This window comes from Vidua chalybeata, chromosome 17 (assembly GCF_026979565.1).
Source record: "Vidua chalybeata isolate OUT-0048 chromosome 17, bVidCha1 merged haplotype, whole genome shotgun sequence".
Taxonomy (NCBI): domain Eukaryota; kingdom Metazoa; phylum Chordata; class Aves; order Passeriformes; family Viduidae; genus Vidua; species Vidua chalybeata.
The window spans coordinates 9,037,619-9,058,782 of NC_071546.1; the positions used below are offsets into that span (position 1 = coordinate 9,037,619).

The 21,164-nt window shown below is 46.0% G+C and overlaps 1 protein-coding gene across 1 annotated transcript in view; it reads right to left on the bottom strand.

Moving 5' to 3' along the window:
- Nucleotides 1–5,676: 5,676 nt before the first annotated feature.
- COL20A1 (collagen type XX alpha 1 chain) overlaps nucleotides 5,677–21,164 on the bottom strand; it is a 50,887-nt gene continuing 35,399 nt past the window's right edge. Inside the window, exons 26-40 of the mRNA XM_053958485.1 lie at nucleotides 20,693–20,851; nucleotides 18,670–18,747; nucleotides 17,941–18,027; nucleotides 15,725–15,778; nucleotides 14,805–14,900; nucleotides 14,259–14,312; nucleotides 13,849–13,902; nucleotides 13,475–13,528; nucleotides 12,012–12,083; nucleotides 11,268–11,303; nucleotides 9,922–9,988; nucleotides 8,848–9,036; nucleotides 7,465–7,542; nucleotides 6,505–6,660; nucleotides 5,677–6,011 (exon numbers count right to left, since the gene is read on the bottom strand). Coding sequence (XP_053814460.1) covers nucleotides 5,998–6,011; nucleotides 6,505–6,660; nucleotides 7,465–7,542; nucleotides 8,848–9,036; nucleotides 9,922–9,988; nucleotides 11,268–11,303; nucleotides 12,012–12,083; nucleotides 13,475–13,528; nucleotides 13,849–13,902; nucleotides 14,259–14,312; nucleotides 14,805–14,900; nucleotides 15,725–15,778; nucleotides 17,941–18,027; nucleotides 18,670–18,747; nucleotides 20,693–20,851 — 1,248 coding nt within the window. The 3' untranslated portion in view covers nucleotides 5,677–5,997. The remainder of the gene's footprint in view (nucleotides 6,012–6,504; nucleotides 6,661–7,464; nucleotides 7,543–8,847; nucleotides 9,037–9,921; nucleotides 9,989–11,267; nucleotides 11,304–12,011; nucleotides 12,084–13,474; nucleotides 13,529–13,848; nucleotides 13,903–14,258; nucleotides 14,313–14,804; nucleotides 14,901–15,724; nucleotides 15,779–17,940; nucleotides 18,028–18,669; nucleotides 18,748–20,692; nucleotides 20,852–21,164) is intronic.

Here is a 21,164-nt window from a genome sequence, read left to right on the forward strand (position 1 = left end):
ATCCAAGTTACGGCTTCTGCAAAACAGCAGAGGGTCACCCTGAGCTGTAAAACCATTGATGCAGGTGGGGAAAGTACCTGAGACATGGGGAAGCCAGAACAGAAATCCAGGATGATGTCAGGATAATAAATGTGCCAGGGTCACCTAGAGCAGGTTATTTAGGTCACAGAGAGAGAGACTCCATGATCTCCCAGGCAGCCTCAGTGCTCTGCCACCCTCAGTGTAAAGCAGTTTTTCCTCATGCTGGGGTGAAACTTCGTGTCTTTCAGTCTGTCCAGCTCAGTTTGGTCTGGCTCACCGTTCTCACTCTCAGTGCTGGGTGCCAGCTGGGAGCAGCCCCCAGCCCAGTGTCTCCCTGCTTCCTTCAGAGCTCTGAGGCAGAAGGGCTCATGAACATTTTACCAGTGTGTGCAGGCAGAGGCAGATGTGGTCTAAAAATCCTCTAAAAGCTGCCTCAGGACCTGCCATGAGAGCACAACTCAAAGACCAGGCTGCAGCTCTGGGATCTGGCTTTGCCCAGCACCTCCTCCACACCCAGCTGGGATCAGCACCCAGGAGACTCTCTGGGCGCTGGGAAGTTTTCCCTGCCCTGAATTTAGGGGAATACACACCAGGAGAGGCAGGCAGCTGCCTGGGGAGCAGCACAGAGGGTCCTGGCAGGAGCCAGAGCCAGGTGAGAGCCCAGGTGGGACGTGTGCCACCCCTGTGTGGTGGCCTGGCACATGAGGCTGGTTGCTGCCACACGGCTCAGTGAGCAGCACAGGGCTGCTCAGAATTGTGACAGCAAAGCTGGAACCAAAACAATGGGGTTCAGAGACTTCTTTGAAATACAAGTTACTGCACTCAGCCCCAACAGCACAGGTTAAAAATCAATGCAGTGATCAGCCTGTGAGGCCTCATCTAGGAAACTACAAGTGACCTCCGTGTTCACAGATTCAGCCAAGTGCTTAAAATCTGTTTGGCTCGCAAAGAAAGCAGAGTAGCCGTGGTTTGGGCCAGTTCCACAGAGAGCTGTGCTGGCACAGCGCGGGGTGCGAGGCAGGCAGGGAGGATGAGAGAGCCGAGCTGCTGCTCCTCGTCGCTTGTTTTCAGAATGAAGAGAGACCCAGCCTTTGGAGATGCTAATTTATCCCTTTTCACAGTCAGTGAGTTTGCTTACGGCAATGAAAGGGAAACAAACAGTCGAACATCTTCAAGGCCTAGTGCATAAATGCACCAGCACAGCTGCGGTGTGTGTGCGGGCTGCGGCACAGCGGGGCTGCCCCTCGGTGTCACAGCCCCACGGGTCACAGGGTGAGCCCTCCCCAGCCCCTTTGCACATTTCTCTGACATCCTTTGACAAAAGGATCATGAAGGTGGAAGATTTCTGACCCTGGGCACTGCTGGGTCAGGGTGTCGTATCACAGAAATGCCCACAGCAGCTGCTCAGAGCTCGCTCTGCCTCCCCCTCCTCCTCCTCCTCCTCCTCCTGAACACATGGGAATCACTAGCAGCAGAGCAGGTGGGAGGCTTGGCTGTGCATGCAGATTTTTAGCAGTAAAAACAGCAGTTTCCAGCTGGGATAGAGTCAGCAGCAGCTTGAGTCTCTGCTCACATCTCCCAGCAAACAAGGGAGCCAAAACCAAAGGCAAGCCAGGGTGGCTGGACAGCCAGAGCTGCTGCTGGGCCCCTGAGAGCAGGAGGGGATGGCTGGGAGGCACCAGGAGAATTGATAAAGGTTTAAGGACAGAGTAAGAGCCAAATGTTCAGGGTGACATATTGGGAAGTTCAGTAGGGACAGGCACAGGCTGTCCTTTGTTGACAGCAAAGGGCTCATCTCCAATTTTCACCTTTTCTGCTCAAAGTCATGGCCAGTGCACACTGTGTGAAGGGCAGTGTCTCGGGGGAGCGAGGCACTTCGACTCCAACAGAGCAGGACATGAAACCCCGGGCAGAATGGCCCTGCCATGCAGGAGGGGGAGGAGGAAAGAGCTGCATTAGCACATCAGAAGTACCAGGTGTGATTAGGAGTGCTAAGGGTGTGGTTGTGTCCTTGAGGAGTCAGTGACGCTACAGCATCACGGGTTTGGAGGGACAAGATGAGGAGTGACAGCTGAAGCCATTTACAGAGGTGTTACTGGTGTCTGGGGAGAAGCTGAGATAGGGCAGGTCCCTGGCATCATCTGCTTTGTCAATGTCACAGCAGTTTTCATACACTGATAACTACATTTCTTCACATGTTACATAAGTCGTTTCTCAGGTTAAAGTTCAAATAAATTCTTGTTTTTGCTTCTGACATGCCTCCTTTTGAAGTCTAAGGGGAAAAATTAGGAAACAACATCTACTGCTCTTTCTCAGGCAGGTTATTCCATCTTAGAGGTTGTTTAGGAGGATGTTATCCCTCCATAGGATTCAGTGATCAGAAACTGGAATAAAACTGGGACATGAACCAGACTATAACCGTAGAATAATGAATAATTGTGCTATTTCAAACCCATGGAACACAAAGAGAGGTTTTAGCATATGAAAGACTCCAGGAAAATGCATGCAGCCAGACTGTTGGCATTTGTAATGCTCCCAGCTCAGAATTGATTCCCAGGACTTGAGTGAACAAGCTGACATCAGAAAAAGAGTGAGGAAGCAAGAGCGGGACACAACAAGAGCCCTAAAATGTCTTGGAAGAGATCCAGCACTAAGTAAATCGTTTTCAGCTTCCAGGAGTGCAAAACTAAGCTCAGAGACCCCAAAGGCATCAAAGACAGCAGACATGGATGTTGATCTTTTCTGTTTCACTTGTGCAGGAGAGATTGAATCCTTACCATGGTGTTTGATGTTTTCCTCCAGTACAGCTCCTTTGGGCATGAATGGAACAAAACTGACTGTAACAACCTCAGTTACCTCCATTGTTCTGTTTTTTCCCTACATTTTCTTTCTCCTGCTTCCCTAATGCTCACTTTGTCCAGATCATCTTCCCAGCCACAGAAGATGAGGGTATTTTATCTGCAGCTGGCTGGTAGGGTGATACATATGATTACATTCATATGTAATCCCCATTTCCCCAGCATTTCCAGGGCTGATTTCCATCTCATTCCCCAATGAGCTAATCCACGTAGCTTATAACACCTCCCTTTTGGAGAAGTTTCTCTAGACATTTATCAAGGAATTTGACTCAAGGAAATTCACTGGTGTAGAGGCAGACAGGCAGAGATGCAGATGAGATGCAAGATTCATGTACAGTCCAAGGAAAAACACCCCATAACAGCCCCACCTGGCCCTCCCTCACTGCAGTGATGTCCATTAATGACCTTTTATCCACTCCCAGGATATCTTTCTGTTTCCAGCCCTTTAATTCTGGTCCAGCCAAGCTGTTGAGTCATGGAGAAAGGGCATAACAAGCTCTGCTGCTTGTTAATAGCTTTGCTGATTACTCCTGTGGTTATATCTTACTCTTGAGACAGAGATAACACCTCAAAAAGATGCTTTTTTGTAAAAAATATCTGTCACTGAAAGGTCCTCAGCCTCTGCCAGAGCCCACCTACACCAGGTGGGTCAAACTCTCAGTGCCTAAAATTTCGCAGCAGAAAAGCTCCTTGGCTTGAGGAACTGGGTTACAAAGCACTGGCACAAGCTTTGTGACACTACATGGGCTAAATATCTTTGACTTCAAGTAAATAAAACCACTCATGGGACAAAGTTTAGGAAGATAAATGGACAAGTTGTTTGTGCAGGTTGTCTCTCTCCTAATCAATAGCCCTGCTGGGACCCAATATTGTTAAAATCTGACTGTTGCTGTTGTATCTGAAATAACCAGACAAAAGCAAATGTCACTAGAAATTCCACCAAAATAGATCAAATCCCAAGACAGGCAGAGAGGGGATGTGAGCAAATTTCAAAAACAGTTGATAAAGAAACATAAAGGAGCTCTGTCTCAAGTCACCTGTGGTTATTAATTTGAACAGGCAGAACAGCAAGTTCAGAACTGGGAATTTGGCTGCACTGGTTTAAGTCAGAAAGGAAGCAGAATAACCTGCAACTGCAGATGTTCCTCATTGCACTGCTCACCTTCCCCACTTTGTGAGCATTTCATGGCAGGAATTCTCTGTTCTGCTGTGCAGGCACCCCTTTTGCCTCCTTGCCTTTGCTGCCCACTGCTTTCAGTGGCCCATTATCACAGCTGTGGAGTTTATACTCAGTGCTAAATTCAGAACCATTCTGAACCAACTTACTGTAGGTTTGGCTTTGGTTTTTGTTTTTGTTTTTTTTTTTTTTTTCTCCCCAAGGAATCTGGAAAGCACAGTTCCAAATCTCTTTGACCCATATAAACAGAAACAACTCCCAACACCTGTGCAGGGTGTTCCTATGCAGCTGTCTCTTCTAAACACAGCACTCCTGCTGTGCTGCAACCTTCAGCTCCTCTGACCTCTCCTTTTTCTTCTGACTGGAGCTTTGTCTGCAACAACCCTTCATCTGAGCTGAAAGGTTTCCACTTTATATGTCAAGGCAACTCTGGAGAGCTCCACAGTGAACAGAAATGTTACTTCTATCAGAGTGGTATTTCTATGCATTTTCCTACATTTTCCAAAGGGAATGCATGTCATACTGAAAATATTAATTCTTGGGAGTTTCTAGAGAATGAACACATAAAGCCAAGGACGACTTTAAATACTTACAGGATGCACTAACCATATTTTATCTGACTTTTGTTGTAGGTTGGCTCCCACACAAGTCTGACATGTTCCAATATTCCTTTAGCAGAATTTCTTAACTCCATAGGATTTTTCCTTAATGACAAGAAGAAATAATATTTGGACTCCTTGTCTAAAAAAGTCAGTTCTCTTAAGATAAACCTCTTTCTCCTTGGTATTGATGTGACAATCTACTCTCTAAGTGTGATGTATTTGCTGCTAAGATTTCAAAGGTTGGCTGTATGAGCACCCAGGCTGCCAGCCTGTATGTAACTGCAGAAATTATACATCCAGAATAAATGTGGAGGAATGTGCATGATGCTCCCTTTACCTTTTAACAGCTCTGAAAAATCTGTACTGATACTTTTTGTGCCGCTCTGCTTTAGGCTTAGGGTTTAAATCAGAGTTCAGGAAGGTTTTTTTCTGAAGCAGGGGCAGGTTACAGGCAATGATCCAGCACAGCCCGAAGCAGTGATTGTAAAGAAGGAGGAACATGTTTATCAGTATCTGCATGGTTTGTTGCAGACACATCCCAGCTGATGGCAAGGAAAGGGGTGTAACACAACAATTACCTCCATGTCATATGGGTAAAAGCCGGACTCAGAGCTGTTCAATATTCCACCTGATAAAATGCAAAGTAGCTACTCAGCCTGCAGGAGGAAAACATGGAAAAAGCAGCAGGTTAATCTCCAGCTCCTCTCAGCACAGGGTTGTGACTCATGTAAGGCTTTGCCTGAGTTACCAAGCCCCAGGGGAGCTGAACAGTGGTTTGTCACATCACAGTGAGGTGATCTCTGGCTGCAATGTTTGTGTACAAAACACCCCTGCAAGGAAACCATCAGCATTCTGCCAAAAGCAGAAGCAGCCAAGATGGTGCTAGACTTTGTTACCTTGGCAGCCAACAGAAAATGCAGCTATGCCCCAATGGATTTGCTTCTTTGGTTATGAGGTGCTGCTTCTCTCTGTGCTGGGACACAGAACAACTGACAAAAAGAAACCACAAGCAGACAAATGGGCAGAAATTATCTGTTATTTCTGAGCATTTCAATACAGTATTTCTTTTTCTTACAAGTCTGCCAGCCTGAGTGTCCAGCTGTGCCTTTGTCTTGCTGTGGGATGTCAGTTTGAGCACTACAGTTGTGCAGACAGACGGCTCAGCCAGACACAGGCTGTGGCTGTGGAGTTTGATTGACTTGTCCGCACAGAAATGATGGGGCATTAAAAAAACATAACACATCTGCTATTTGGGTTGCTGTCTCTTTTGGAGTTGTGGAGTTTTCTTCCAGAGATTTCCAGGGAAAAGCAATGTCTTCAGCTGCCTCCGCCCCAGCCATCAGGGGACAAAATCTGTGTGTGGAAAGGATGAGGCCACTGAGCAAATGAATAAATCAGTGTCAGGGTGTGAGAAGGAATGGCACAGAATGAATTCCTTTCCCTTGTAAACCTTTTGTTCCATGCCAGTGAATTTCTTCACCAGCCAGATCTTTGTCACACTGAGCCTCCATGAAATGTAAATGTAGGAAATGAGGAATTGTCCCTCCCTCCATCCCCCATGAAAACGTTGCTGGTGACATGAAGAACTGATCCCCCATGATCACTCCCCACCTGCTTGACTAGTGCAGTTATGTGTTAATCCATGAAGGATAGCTGAGGAACAGCCCATGGAAATGGCTTTTATCCATGTGGGTTGCACGGGAATCACCCTGACTGCTCTGCAGAGGAGGCTTTGCAGGACTCCTGGTGCCTGAAGGATGAACAGAGGTCTCTGCCTGGCTCAGGAGAAGTAACCAGAGACCAGCCATAAAATCATCACTTTTGCACTGACATAGTCAGGACTTACCTCTTCTATCAGCCTCGTAACATCCAGAGATATCACAGCCCCCCGGATGCCCAGGCTGCCCAGGCTGCCCTCTGACACCAGGGACACCTGGAGGACCAGCATTCCCAGGGAAACCCTTGGGACCTGGTTTCCCCTGCACAACTTCTCCTGGTGGGCCTGCAGAAGGAGAAGCACTGTAAGCTGTAGCACATGTGCTTTAGCAGTGTAATACCTCTTCTGTATTTTCCTCCATCCTACATGGCAGGTAATTTTCTGAGCATAGCTTCCTCATTTTGGTGGATAAACAGGACCTGCCTGTTGGAAAACCTGTTCTGAATCCCAGTACCTGAATCCCAGTATTCTTGACCTCAAGGGTGCCCAGCTTGGCTAAAAATGGAGCCTGGTTATGAGAACCCCAAATCCACCTACATGTTAATGCAGAGAATCACCTTAACCCCAGGATCCATCCCAGAGCCATTCGGTTTTGCATCTTTACATTTCAACTATAGACAATTAAATGAAGAAGAATGTGTTTGACCACACTCTTTTGACAGTGCCTGGTTTGTTATGCCAGTGGCAAACTTCCCACAGGTCCCAGGTAGCAGGGATCAGGATGGAGGAGTACACCAAATCCTCACAGATTATCCACAAACCCTTATGTTCCACGAGCTGAATTTTCACAGCTTCTATCCCCTGAGCATCTGGTCTTGCATGCAAAAAGGCAGCAAAACTTAAACTCCCTGGATGTGCCTCATGTCCTCAAAACACATCATCCCCTGGGAATGGGAGGGATGAAGCTGCCCAGAGTAATCTCTTGCATTTTAGCAGAGAGCAACCATCGAGGATGCTGCCCACAGGGCTGTGGTGGGAAGGTGAGTCCAACCCCACCACACAGGTCCTTCAGCTGGGTGATGCTTTGAATCTGAGAGTAGCATCACAAGGCCTTGCTGGATCAATAGACAGAAGTTGGGGTCACTCTACCTGTTCTGCCTCTGGGTCCTTGGCTCCCTTCCTCACTGGCTCCAGCCATCCCTTTCTCTCCTTTGGGCCCTGGGGCACCTATTCACAGATAAAAGATAAGTGTTGCTTCACTGTATGTTGAATTTCACCCTAAACTGAGGCTCTTGCAGTCTCCCCATGTGTCAAAGTGGAGTCACAGCCCTTGGTAACACTGAGAAACATCCATTTGCTTTCATTCAGTCTGGGCACCTACTCTTGCTGTGACCAACAGGGCACTGATTTCTTTGATCCAAGCAGCACTGATTTGCAACCCAATAGGGGTGGGAATGAACACTTTTACAGAGAAATTCATAGCAATAATGTTACTGCACCAGCCTGAGGGTCAGGTCCACCTCTGAACTCTTCACCTGGATCAAACAAATCACAAAGCTGAACTGTCTCTTTGACCAGGTGCTGGTTAGCCAGGATTGATGTTTGCCTGTTAAATTACTTATGAAACTAGTACCTCTCAGAGAAAACAGGTACATTTTGACAAAATACGATTTTTTTCATTGTTTTAAGATGAAAATATTTTGATCAGCCATGTCCTTCAGGTGGTTTTTCACTGAGATCCATCTTCTGCTCTTTCCTGCTTGACAGGCTGGAAAAATCTGTTGTTACTCCCTTCTCTCTGAAGTGACATTTTGATAAGCTCTGCAGATATCAGCTAAGACTGACTACTGCAGGAGGAAGGAGTTAAACAGAACATTTCCAGTTACTCTGAGGTGTTAGGACTGCTGAAACCAGTGTTTTTCTTTTTATTTTGATAGACAATTACGTGAGCCACTGACAAACCTCATCTGCGAATCCAAGCAAAACATCTTCCCACTTTTCACCCATTCACGTGCAATAACTGAGGCCATTTCTGAGATTATATTAATCTATTTCTTTAGTTATGACTGAGTCTTTCACTGTGAAACTACTGCTCCAGAAACTTACTTCCCCTTGAAGATTGATTCAGCCGCCTCATGCCTTCCATCAGTGTTTTCCAATGCTCCTCATTTCTGCCCAAAGCTGATCTGTTCCACCACCCTGTCTTCACCCAAATGACTGCTTTTCTGTAGAAAAAGCCTCCTGACCTCTAAAATTAAACTCTCCATCCCTCCAAACCTACAAATGGTGCTAATCTGGCCTTTCCTTCCATTCAGAGCTTGAAAATAGAGTGGGATGCATCTGGTTTCTCCCTACTTGTTGAGATTTATAATTTGGGTGTCTCTTCCTAGAATGGAGAAATCCAAAAGGAAAACAGCAATGAAATGAGATAATATCATGGATTATCTATACAGTACTGCCTGAGGCACTAAGATGTTTAGTCAAAGTATCAAAGATGCAGTGAAAAATGCATATGAACACTTCTGTCCATACCTCTCTCTCCTGGATACCCATCTTTGCCTGGCTGTCCAGGGGTGCCATTTTCTCCTCTTTCTCCACTGTTCCCAGGTGGGCCTGGAGGACCTGGTGGTCCTGGCTCTCCTGGTTTTAACCTTTCCTCCCAAATGGGAACTGGCTTCCTTGCATGTTCATGTATGAATGAATCAAATTTCAACACATGAGCTGAGAAGGGAAGAGAGAAAACAAACGTTTCCTTGGCTGGGAAATTCAGAAGAGAGATAAAAATCAAAGGATTTTGTCTAAAAAGGTACTTAGAATGATCAACTAGTGCTAAAAAGCTGTCAGTCCAAACTGAGAAAGGCAGAAGATGAAGATGGGCAGCTGAGTGATGACTTTGCTGCCTGACCTTGGACAAGGCACTGCTTCTCTCTGCACATCACAGCACAGGAGCTTAACAAAACTGCCTCGTCTCGGGAGGAATCAGCACATATTGCTGAAAGAATAATTTCTCTCAAATTAGTTTCATGTTTTCCATTTAAGAAATGGAAATTTCTTAAATGAAATATAAGAAACATTTAAGAAATAAAGGAGGCTTTGCAATACACCAAAGAGTTTTGCAAATAAATATTTCGCAGATCTTTTCTATGCTAATGCCACCCAATAAAGCCAAAGTAGTGCTTAGAGCCTGAGATGGGACATTTGCTGGTCATGGTGCTCAGAAGGGCACAGGGTGGTGGAGCTGCTGGGATCACTACAGCTTCAGGCTGTCTCTCCTCTGGTTTTCCACTTCTGGAGATCATAGGATCATAGAATCACAGGCTGGTTTGGGTTGGAAGGGACCTTAAAGCTCATCCTGTTCCACCCCCTGCCATGGGCAGGGACACCTTCCACTGTCCCAGGGTGTTCCAAGCCCCATCCAGCCTGGCTTTGAACACCTCCAGGGATGGGGGCAGCCACAGCTTCTCAGGGCACCCTGTGCCACGGCCTCAGCACCCTCACAGGGAACAATTCCATATCTAATATAGATCCAATCCTTCAGCTTAAAGCCATTCCCCCTTGTGTCATCACCACATGAACAGAATCAGGAGCTGGGTTGGTTTTACTCACTCTGAATCATCCGCTCACAAGCCTGGCTAACGAGCTGGTAAATTGTGGCCAAGGACTGTGGTTCCCCCTAAAATGAAGCATTAAAAAAAAATTAAGAAAAAAAATGAAGTATTAATATCTTTTAGAAAGGATCTATCTCATAATGCATGATAGCTTTCACCCCATTCATTTTCTCAGCTTGATTTCCAGAGATATTAATTACTGTGAAATGCAGCTCTATTTATTTATCATGAAGCTCTGAAACCAGAAAATTGAAATTGGAAACATCAATAATTGCTTTTCTTCTGCACATCAAAAGGCCCAGACCGAATCTAAATAATTACCAAAAAAAAGGGAGAGCAAATTTCACCCTCACATTTTATCAGAAAAGATGCTAAGTCTATAACTCAGTGTTCTGTGATATGTAAAACATTTAGTATGATCAGATATTACAACTTCCTATCTTTGACTCCATCTTCCATGAATATTGATTCTTACTGTGTTTTGAATAAATCATATATGATGGGCCCTTCAGAAAATTTTAGTAAAGTAGGGAAAAGAGATTAAAATGCAAGAACCTGCTTAAAAATAAACACTGACTGTGAAAATTCATACCTAATGCACCTGCTTCCAGAACTGTTTATAAAACATACATCTCCTGCTGGATCACAGTGCAGATAATCCAGGCTTAAAAAACTGCTGTGATCAACACCCAAAGGAGAGGGAAACAGAAAGTTCCAGTATAAAAAAAAGTCTAGAAAAGGAAAAACTGGTGGGATTGGAAAGAAAATGCTCTTAAAAATATAATTCTGAGGAATTAACTTGAGACAAAAGCACCTCATCCCTGTCTGAAGACAAATTTGCATAAGTCAGTCTTGGCAATGACTCCTAGAAAGTCATGGCATTTTGATTTAACTAGAAGTCAGGATGAGAAAAACTTGAAAAACTTTTTTCCCATCGAAATAACCTTCCAAGGTCGTGTGGATGTCCTGACTGCCAAGGCCTGTGCTGGGCCAGGGACAATGATTATGACAAATGAGTCCCCCTTGTGCAACACATTAAACCAGAACAAAGTGGAGCCAAGTGGGTTTGGTTTTTTCCCTTCTCAGCAAAGAATGGATTTGCATTTGACATTTCTGCTTCATTACTACAAGTGATACTAAGGAGCTCCTGACTGCTGTGGGATTATTTACACCCCAGCAGCCCAGCCTGTGCAGGTGAAAGGAAAGGCAGCAAGCAATAGGTACAACCAACACTGGAGAGGTTTGGCTCAGAATTGTAAGTAAAGGTTGCAGTTCAGGTTACCACACCCACTCTTTTCAAGGTGTGATGTACTGACAGTGTCACCCAGCACCAGAAAAACTCACCTTCTCTCCTCTTTCTCCTTTGGGACCTGGCAGCCCCTATAGGAAAAAATAAATTAAAAATAAAGAAGTCTAAGGGAAGGAAGAACAGAAAACAAACAAACAAATCAATAAATTCACTGGGGGTGTGGGTTACATTAATGGGACATGGAGCACAAAATTTGTTTCTCACACTCTTGTTGGTTCCTTGACCTCGTAGCAGTGATTGTAAGAGTTTTAAGTCCATACTTGAAAGTATGAACTCATACTCAAACACTTTTTTTTTTAAAGAAAAGGAGTAATAAATCAGTAACTGGAGCAGCAGGATAAGCACCATCAAAAGGGATGCAGAAATTTCTCACATGCACTCTTAGAACAGATTTCCCAACAGATCAGGTGGTTTTTATCATCTGAGGAGAAGAAATACCTGTGACATTTAGATATGATTTCACCTACAAGCCCAAGGCTGGCTGCACCAGCGCAGGAGTGATTTTCTTGCTTTATTCTGGAATTTTACACTGGAAATCTGTTTGAATTTTGTGTAGCAGGTGAATCTGCAGAGGGCAAAGGGAGGTGGGATTTTTTTTTAATGCTTTATCAACAGATCAGTAGCCTGGGCTTTGAATGCCCAGACATCTCCTTAAGAAGGATGACTGTGAATTTAAACCATTCTTCAGACTCTGAGGCAGGGCTGCTATGGGAACAGCTCATTCCCATTCAATTATTCCATGTCTTGGCTTTCTTTGAGACCCAAAAGCAGAAACTTACTGTTGGCCCAACATCACCTGGAGGTCCCTTCTCACCACTGCTGCCTCGGGTGCCTGTGGCTCCTTGGAAACCCTGCAGACATTACAAATTTAAAATCCAGGGGTTTTTTTTTTTTTTGTTTTGTTTTGTTTTGGTTTGGTTTTTTTCTGATAAAGGGCTCCAGGGGCACCTGTAGTGGGAGTTTAGAGGACTCAAGCAAGGGAACAGTAGCCTTAAGTTCCTGTCCAGCCACGAGCCCACTGTTCAAAGCACATCATGTGTGAGTCACGCTCACATCATTTCCCATCACCATCTCAATTATGGCCAAGCCAGCAAAGCTGAGTTTTGCCAACAAACTGCAGTGTAGTTTATACCCTACAGGCTTTTGATCTTTCATTATATATTCAGATTTAGACATAGCCTAGAGCACAACCCTCTTCTTCAGCCTCCCAAAACCACATGGTTGTTTTCTTTTTCCTTTAAAACCTGTGCTGGCCTCTAATACTTAACAACACCAACAGCAGCTTAGAGAGTGGGAAGTGCCTTCTGTGGTCATCCCCTCTTTGTGAGCTGTCTGTGCCTTTTGGAGCCATAAAGGGAAGAAAAAAATAAGCCAAAAGCAGCTAGCAGAAATACTTTGGTTTAGAATTTTCCAGCTATTACATTTGAATTCAGTAGATATTAGCAAATTTCTGAACAGTGAAAATGAGAAAAGTTTTCAAGGCAGCACCAGAACAGCTTTCAGAGTCTTCTCTGAAGGTGACAGTGCTTTCCTCATATTTAAAAAGCTGAGGCTCAGTGCTGCCAGCTCCACATATTCCCAGGATGAACAAGTCAAAGTTATGAGCCTAATTCAACCTTGGCTCCTATAAATAACTTAGCACAAGCACTGCCAAATTCCTTATAATTCAGCAGTGAGACTCAGCTGTGAGATTCAGCTGTGAGAATCAGTAACTTATCAGGTCCACCAGCCATCAACTAAACCCAAATTTGGTTCAATTTCCCAAGTAAAATGAAGTGTTCCTGTGGTGTCTTCCAATTAGGAGCTGTGAATCAACATATCTTAAAGTTCTGCTACCCTGGGCATGACTGAGTGCAAGTACACCCATCTACATCCAGCCCTGGCAGCAGATACTGGCAGTGATGTGGGGGGAAACCTTACACACTGCCTGCGTCCTCCAGCTCCTGCTGATTTCAGTCTAACAAGCCAAATCACCTCCAACTCAACCAACAGTTGGAAAACAGTAGTGTCAGGAAAGTGAAAACAGCAAATAAGAATCTCCTTGCTGGGATGAAGTCCCTCGAGTTGCCAGAGGAAGCCAGGGATTTTCCTCTTACACTGAGCAAAGGGGGCACCTGCACGATGTGCCAGATGTTCCCCGTGGCGCCTCGGGAAGGGGGTTTGCCCTGACACTTCCAGGTGAAAGCACAAAACTCTGCTGAGGAACAGATTTCAGAGTGCACCACTCACAGGGAGTACTCACCCTTGGTCCAGGAGGTCCTGGAGGCCCAGCTGTGCCTTCTAGTCCCCTCACCCCCTGCAAAGCCAAATCCAGTCATTTACTAACCAGAGGATTCTAAGAGACCTCATCAGCAGTGAGATGCTTTTCCATGTGCTGCTTTTAACAGGAGCTTGCTAAAGATGGGTAAAAAAAGCATCTGCTCAAGAAGGGCGGTATCTGCTCAAATTTGGCCAAACCTGAAATGATCCCATTTTTTTCCCCCCAGTCCCTCTGGCTTTGTGAAAAATCATTCACTTCTGCACTGAATGCATTGGATTGTTTTGGGTCTCTGCTGGGATGCTCCTAGCAGATTTTTAGGCACCCATGCATTAAACCACAGGGGTGAGGTGTTTTACCTTTGCACCTTGAAGTCCATCCCTGCCCGGAGCTCCCTGCACACCAGGCATGCCCTGTAAATCAGAAATGCTGGGTAAAGTCAGCAGCTCATTATCACTGCCCTAATTCATCTTGGAACAGAGGACAGAAGAGAAAGGTCAAAGAAGAGAGAGAGTTATTCACTACATAGAGCAAAGACTGTTACCACAGCTTGAATTCCATCATATCCAGATAGGTCTATCTCTCTTACACCAAGTGACTCAGTTTCCCTTGGGAAAACGATGGCATTCCAAAATGACAGACAGTTCCCAAGCAGACAAGAGCAACAACTTTTCAGACTTGCTTAAAGTAGTTACCCAGGGAAAAAAAAAAAAAAAAAAAAAAAGGGCATATCTTTGGGACAAGTAGAAGGAGTGGTGTTTACCATTACCTGCATGCCAGGGATTCCAGTGTCTCCTTTCTCTCCTTTAATTCCTGGTGGCCCCTTGGATTAAAACAGAAGCACACAGTTGGGTGTGCGTCAGAACCCTTTAAGGCAAAGAGCATCCTGCTGCTCCACATCCTTGTCCCTGCAGTGTTCCAGGGTAATTTACAGCCACAGCATGTGCACAGGGATTCTGCCATCCCAGACATGTGGCAGCCCTTGCCACTACTCCCTGCCAAGCAATGATGATCACTGGAAAGAGAAATGCCTGAATATTCATAGACTATCCTGAGTTGGAAGGGCCCCCACTGGGCTGCTTGAAATAAAAGCCCAAAAAGGAGAGTCTGGACAAAGGAAGGCTTTGGCCAAAATGATTAAGTGCAGGGCCTCATCAGCATAAACCCCACTGATTGTCATCTTTCCCTCTGCAGCTGCTCAGCTGTTAGTGAGGGTGATGTAAATACACAAATCACAGCACTGACACCCATTTCTGAGACAAGTTCTGGCTGTGAAGAGCGAGTGCATAAAAAGGCAACGGAAGAGGTCACATACCACAGGGCCCTGAACTGTGATTCCTTGGGAGCCTGGAGAGCCTTGTTGGCCACTGGGACCTGCTGGTCCTACTTGTCCAGGTGGGCCTGGCTCACCCTGAAAGCAAAGACAAGGAAACAATCATAAGGGAGGAAGTGGTTGGTGCCTGCTCTCCTCACAGGCTTCACTGCAAAGTCTAGGTCAGCATGAGCCATCTACAGGATTCAAGATTAAATTGGGGCACTGAGGGCATCTCCAGTAACCTCAGCTGCCTTTATATTTTTTAGGTCCAAGATTTTGGTCTATCTTTCATGAGAGCAGACAGCAAAGCTGCAGAGGGTGCTTTGCAGAGCAAAGTTCACCTTCCCAAGCAGTTATTCCTGTTATTCAAGGTGGTCAGAGAGCAAAGGGAAACCTTCCTTAGTCCATTTCTGAGATCTGTGTCCATTCTCATTCCTTCCCCCAAATCTCTCCCCTGCAGCTATGCTGCTTTCCCAGATATCACCCCAAAAAAATGGGACCAGTGGTCTGCTCTGGCTCTGCCTTGTGCTGATCCATGGAGCTGTGAACACGTGCACCAGGCTTTGCTACAGTCCCCAGGGCTGGGGGACTCAGACCCAGCCATTCCTCATGCCCACCTCAGGGCTGTGCTTCCCCCTCTGCCTCCCTCCTCACGCTGCTCTGCCCCAGGACAGTACCAGTGTGTCTGGTCAGGAGAATCTGGCAGCACAAAGCCTGACCCTGTAGCAGCACAGCTGCTCTCAGAGGACATTGCATGTACAGTGCATTAATTCAGCACAATCAGGCTCATCATCTCAATCTCCAAAGCCCAACTGAGCATTTAATTAATAATAAGTGATCCCATCCTCCTCTATGTGTTGTTAAGATTCTGCTTAGGCTCAGCTTGGTGCAGTGAGATAATCTCCAGCCTAAGGACTCACCTTGGGTCCTGGCTCCCCCTGTTCCCCCTGAGGTCCTCTCCTCCCAGGGCTGCCCTGCCAGTGGGACACAAAGAACATCATCACATTTATTGCACTGTAACCAGGAGCCTGGGGGACAGAACTCTGTGCACTTCACTGCCCCACACTGAAAGATGTTTCCTGCCCCACAGAGCTAAAAACAAATAGAGGTAAAAAGAAAATTAATTGAGTTATCCAAGAAATGTGGGAAAGGTAAAAAGAAAGCAACAGCCCAGTCCCTCCATGACCAGCATTGGGAACACAGCACTTATTCCCAGCAGAGATGAAGTTTCAACCTGTTTAACCTCCCTCCAACTCCCTCTCAGTGGATCCACACTGAGACAAAGTCTCATATGGACATGGGAACACACTTGAGAAGGAAGAAAAGGGGTGCTCACATCTACACTCCTTTGGAACTCAGTTGGGTTTTATACTCTCCACCCCAGAAATGTGACATGTGCTGAGCTCAGGGACAGACCTGGCTCTGCGAGACCTGGCTTAGCTCTGCCTCTGCCTAACTCTGGGTAGGGAGAAGAAAACAACCTCCTGGCATGACCTCATTTTGTGTGAATTTTTGACATCTTAATCTGAACATTGCTATTCTTGAATCCAAAGAAAATGTGGATTTGAATTGAGAAGCACAGGCAAGGAACTTTGGGAAAGGTGCTTTCAGAAGTGCCCAGAAACTCATTTCAGAAGCCAGCTGGATCTAGTCAGACACACTCATTAAGGACAGTGATAAATACAAGGTGGGACATGTCTTGCTAACTGGAATTTTAAAAATAGCAGTGAGTGCTGTTGTAACTACAGCAAATTACCAAGAGTTCAGTGGTGTGAGGAGAAGGTTATGTGTCAAAACCTGATTTCCTCTAATGCCTTAAAGAGTCCTGCTCTTTAAGGAGTTGTCTGTGGAGATGCTTAAACCACAGGGCAATGCAAGCTGCTAATTATGCACTTAGGATATTGGAGCAAACTGTGACAGTGGAGTGTGCTGTTAATTAATCTTCCACCCGAACGAGCAAGTAATTACTCTGCAATGAGGCACTCTCCTTGCACAGAACTGAACTCACAGCTAAACCATAGGTCAGTGCAGGAGATGACCTTTTCACACTTGAAAAAGGAGGAAAATGTTTCCATTTGTGGTTATTTTCCAGGAGAAAAGCACCTGGAGTGGTTGAACTGAGGTGCTCTGGACAGGCTGTCTGTCAGGTTTCAGCTGGCTTGTACAAATCAAATATTCTTCCCCAGATTTTAAAAAAGCTTTTTTTTTTTTTCTTTTTTTTTTTTTTTTTTAATAGCTGTTTCCTAGTGTTTAACAGGAATATTTTCTCCTGGGATTTAAGCCCATGACAGCTTTCCTGCATCCATAAGGGATAGGGCAGAATTGATGCCCTTTTTCCTGAGCACACTGCATATGTAATGGCTGTTTTCTCTTCCCCCCCATTTCTTCAGGGTTTTTTTGCAAGTGACATTCTCTGAACAGAAAGAGAGCTTTGGGGACAGCCAGGATAGCAAAGTCTCCCCTTTCTCTTTACACTGTCCACCCACACAGACACTCACAAGTCTCCAATTTAACATAGCATCCAGACAGGAAGATTTTTTTTTTGGTGAGTTGTTTTTTCCTTACATTTACAGAGAATTTCAGAGCCTCCAATCCATGAAATCTCTGCAGACACTGAGGGTGACCTGTCCTTCTCTCCTAAGAGGATTAGTGTGGAACCAGGCACTGCTCAGCCTGTTCCCAGCTGCAGCTGTTGTGCTGCCAACTCTCCATCTCCCCATTCCATCACCATCCAAAATCCAAAGGGAAACTCTCAGCCTTGCCCTGGAAAAGCTCCTTGAGTTAGGATGAGAGGAAATGACTTCAATTTGCACCAGGGGAGGTTTAGATTAAACATGAGGATAAAACTTCACCAAAAAGGGCTGTCAAGACCTGGCACAGGCTGCTCAGGGCAGGGGTGGAGTCACCATTTCTGCAGGGATTTAAAAGGTGTAGATGTGGCTCTTGGGGACATGGTTTAGAGCTGGGTTTGACAGCCCTGATTAAGGGGTGGACTCAATGATCTTTAGGATCTTTTCCAACCTGAATGATTCTGTGATTCTAAAATCTCCAAGAGCCCTAGGAGTGTTACCCACATGCCCCAAAAATTGAAGCAACAGCAGCACCTGCAATACACTGGGTGGGAGGGTGGACTTACAGGGGGCCCTGGGGGTCCTGGCAAGCCTGGGCGCCCAGAAGTGCAAGAACAGGCAGGAGCCAAGGTAGGGCAGGTGTCCTCATCCCTCTGAAATGAAATCAAGCCAAAACCAGTCATTAGCAGCTGCACAGCAAGAGCAGGATGGATCACAAGTACAACACTCAGTGTTTCAGAATTCAGTCTTTTACTTGAAGTAAAGCAGAATTTTTTTTCTACTCCACTGAGAGATTTTTGTGAGTAATCGAATGCTTTCTTTTTTCTGTTAAATAACAAATGTAGACAAAAAAAAAAAAAAAAAAAGCTATCAACCTTCCCTGCCTGCAATGTGCAAAACACATATTGGAAGATAATTTTCTCCTTTCTACATATTTATACACCCCACATAGCAGCTCTCTGTGTGGAGAAGAGAAGTGAAAAGTGAAAGGAAGAGTGGGGGATGTTGTGCCTCGGGGCTGAGATGGCAGCAAAGCTGTAGGTCTGCAGGGCTCCTGGATCAGGTTGTGACAGGAAAAATATGCACTGCACCAGGATTGGAAGTTTTCACTCTTTTTGAAACAAACATAGTTTGTTTGCTTCACCAAGAAACACACTGATGTTATTCCCAAGAGGAAAAAAGTGCTCTCCCTCTTAAGTCTATCAAAATCATTTGCAGTGTCACTTCAGTGCCATGGACTTGTCCCATCCTCCCCAGCTTCCTGTCAATGAGCAGAGCAGTGCCCCTTGTCTTACCAGTGCAGGGAGATCACAGCATCTGTCCTGCTCTGCCCCCACACTGCTGCACAAGATCTGCAGAGACTGCAGCTGGAACTGGGAAAAAAAAAAAAAAAAAAAAAAAAAAAAGAGAGTTTGATAAGAAACTAGCATTGACTCCCACCACCCATCACCAAATCTTATGAAGTTCAAGAGATAAAAACAATCTTCAGGGATGATTTGACAGGGCTCTTCTGTGTGGTCCCAATTATAACTGTACCCCAAAAAAGTCACAACATGAGAACTACCCTCAGACTGAGTGTTCCACAAGTCCTCAGGTCTCTGTCTTGCTGAGCAAGTCAACAAAGCAGCTTCACATCACGTCTCCAATTTACTCACAGCTCTGCAAAAGCAGCAGGTTCTCAACTAATTTGCCTTCAGCACCACCAGAATGTGAAAGTAAACTTTGATTTGCTCCCCTTGGGGACATGGGGAGAAGGGTAAATGTGGCAGCAGCATTTTCCAGGGCAGGGATGTGATCCCCTCCCCAAAAACCCCAACCAGTCTCTCTCTGCCTCCCTCGCAACAGCCACATCTTTCCATTAACAAAAAAGCTCACACTGCACAAAGCCAAACAAAATAATGAGGCAGAGATTAATTTTTCTTTCCTTGACACTATTTCTCATCTTTTTTTTTTTTTTTTTCTTTCAGTCCATGCATTTAACAAGGAGAGAGCTGTACAGCCCAGGGAGGGTTACAGATACAGATGAGCCCTGCAGATCAAGTGGCATTTAAAGATTTCTTAAATTAAATAAGGTTCCCTGATAACCAATAATGAGGCACTCTGTCTTCTCAAGGACAGCAGAGCTGTGGAAGATGTGAAATGTTGCTGTGCTTGAAAGGCAATGGCAGTAGGGATGGCACAAGGCTGTTTATTATTCGGCCAGACCTGTCTAGCTGAGCTGCTAGAAGAGAGAATTTGGGAGGGACAAGGAAAGCACAGATTCCTGCCTTGATGGCCACAGGTTTTGATCAAATTGTCAGAGAATTTATTTAGGAAACAAGTAAATACAGATTGAAGACACTGTCCCCTGGTTTGTTACACAGCAGAGCCCATTTCTTACAGGCAATTCCACTTTTTTCCAGGTGTGTCCCAGACCTCTCCCTCTCAGTTTGCAACGGGGGATGCACATGGGACAAAGAGGTTTTACGGTGCTGCTTTGAGGCAAGGGGAGTTATAAATCACCTGATGAGCTGTTTTCCTCTGGACTTCTAGATCTAAAATCAGGGCCAAGGAGCAAGATCTTGATGTCAGTGGTGAATGATTTCCTACAGCCCCCCTAGAATCTTGTGAGTGATTAACTTGCCACTGATTCTGCACATAATTAACACTCCTGCTTTGGGGAGTAAGAATGGAACAGACAGACAGAAGAAGGGAGGTTTTGCCCTGAGGACTGTGCACAGGCCAGGACACCGAGTCCACACATCCCCTTTTCCTGCCCCATCGCAGGGAGCAGCTCCCTGCAGAGCTGTGTGGAGCAGTGAGGACAGCACTCACTGTTGGATTGCGTTTTTTTTTTCAAAGTAGCAGCTGATAAAGAGCCTCTCTACTGGAGATTATTTTCCCCTCATTTGTATTCAGATAGACAAATCAAAAAACACTGGAGACTGGGGCACACCCAGCTCTGCTGCCTTCAGCCACCAGCATTTCCCAGCATTGCTCTGTGTGGGCTGATGTGCCCAAGTTTCCTTGCAGAAGCAATTCCCAAACCCTCCTGTCTGCTTCAGCATCCCAGTGCAGGAGCTGTGCTGCCCCATCCCCGGGGGATGCAGCCAGCAGAAGGCTCCTGTGGGACACACTCCTGCTGCCACCCCCCATCACAGTCCCCACACCAAGGCAGGAGGGACAAAAACGCTCTCCCAGTGCTGGGAAAGCTCATTAAAGCCACAGGGACCAGCGGGATCAGCACAGCAGAGTGGGGAGGCGTTCAGATGGGGGTGATGTGGCACTCCTGCCCGTGTGCCACCCCAGCCAGCTCCAGCAGCACGACCCAGGACTCACGGGCACGGAGCCGCTCCGGGGCCCTCTGGTGCGGGTCACTTTTCCCAGCATGATGAAGCCGGCGCTGGAGACGCTGCCCAGGGTGTTGATGGGCTTCTCTGCTGTTTTCTTACAGTCCACATAGAGCTTGACCTTGAAGTGGCTCACGGCCACGTGCACCTGGCAGCAGGAGGAAGAAGTCGTGTTGGAGCTCTGTGGTGGGATGAGGGGGTCTCCTACTGGCAGCAACACCTTCTGCCCCATCCCCAGCCTGCTGCTGGCACGGGTGGGGTGTTTTTAATGAGTGAATGGATGGAGGGGGCTCAGGAGTAAGTTTTAGTATGTGCTTTCCCCTGTTGATCCCCTCACCTCTCCTTGGGAGAAGCCTTGCTGGAGCTGAATAATGAACCTGCCCACAGATACTCAAGGAAAGAGCTCGTTGCTCATTTGGGTGCAATCCCTTTGCTATGAGGACATAGATAGCCAAAAACCC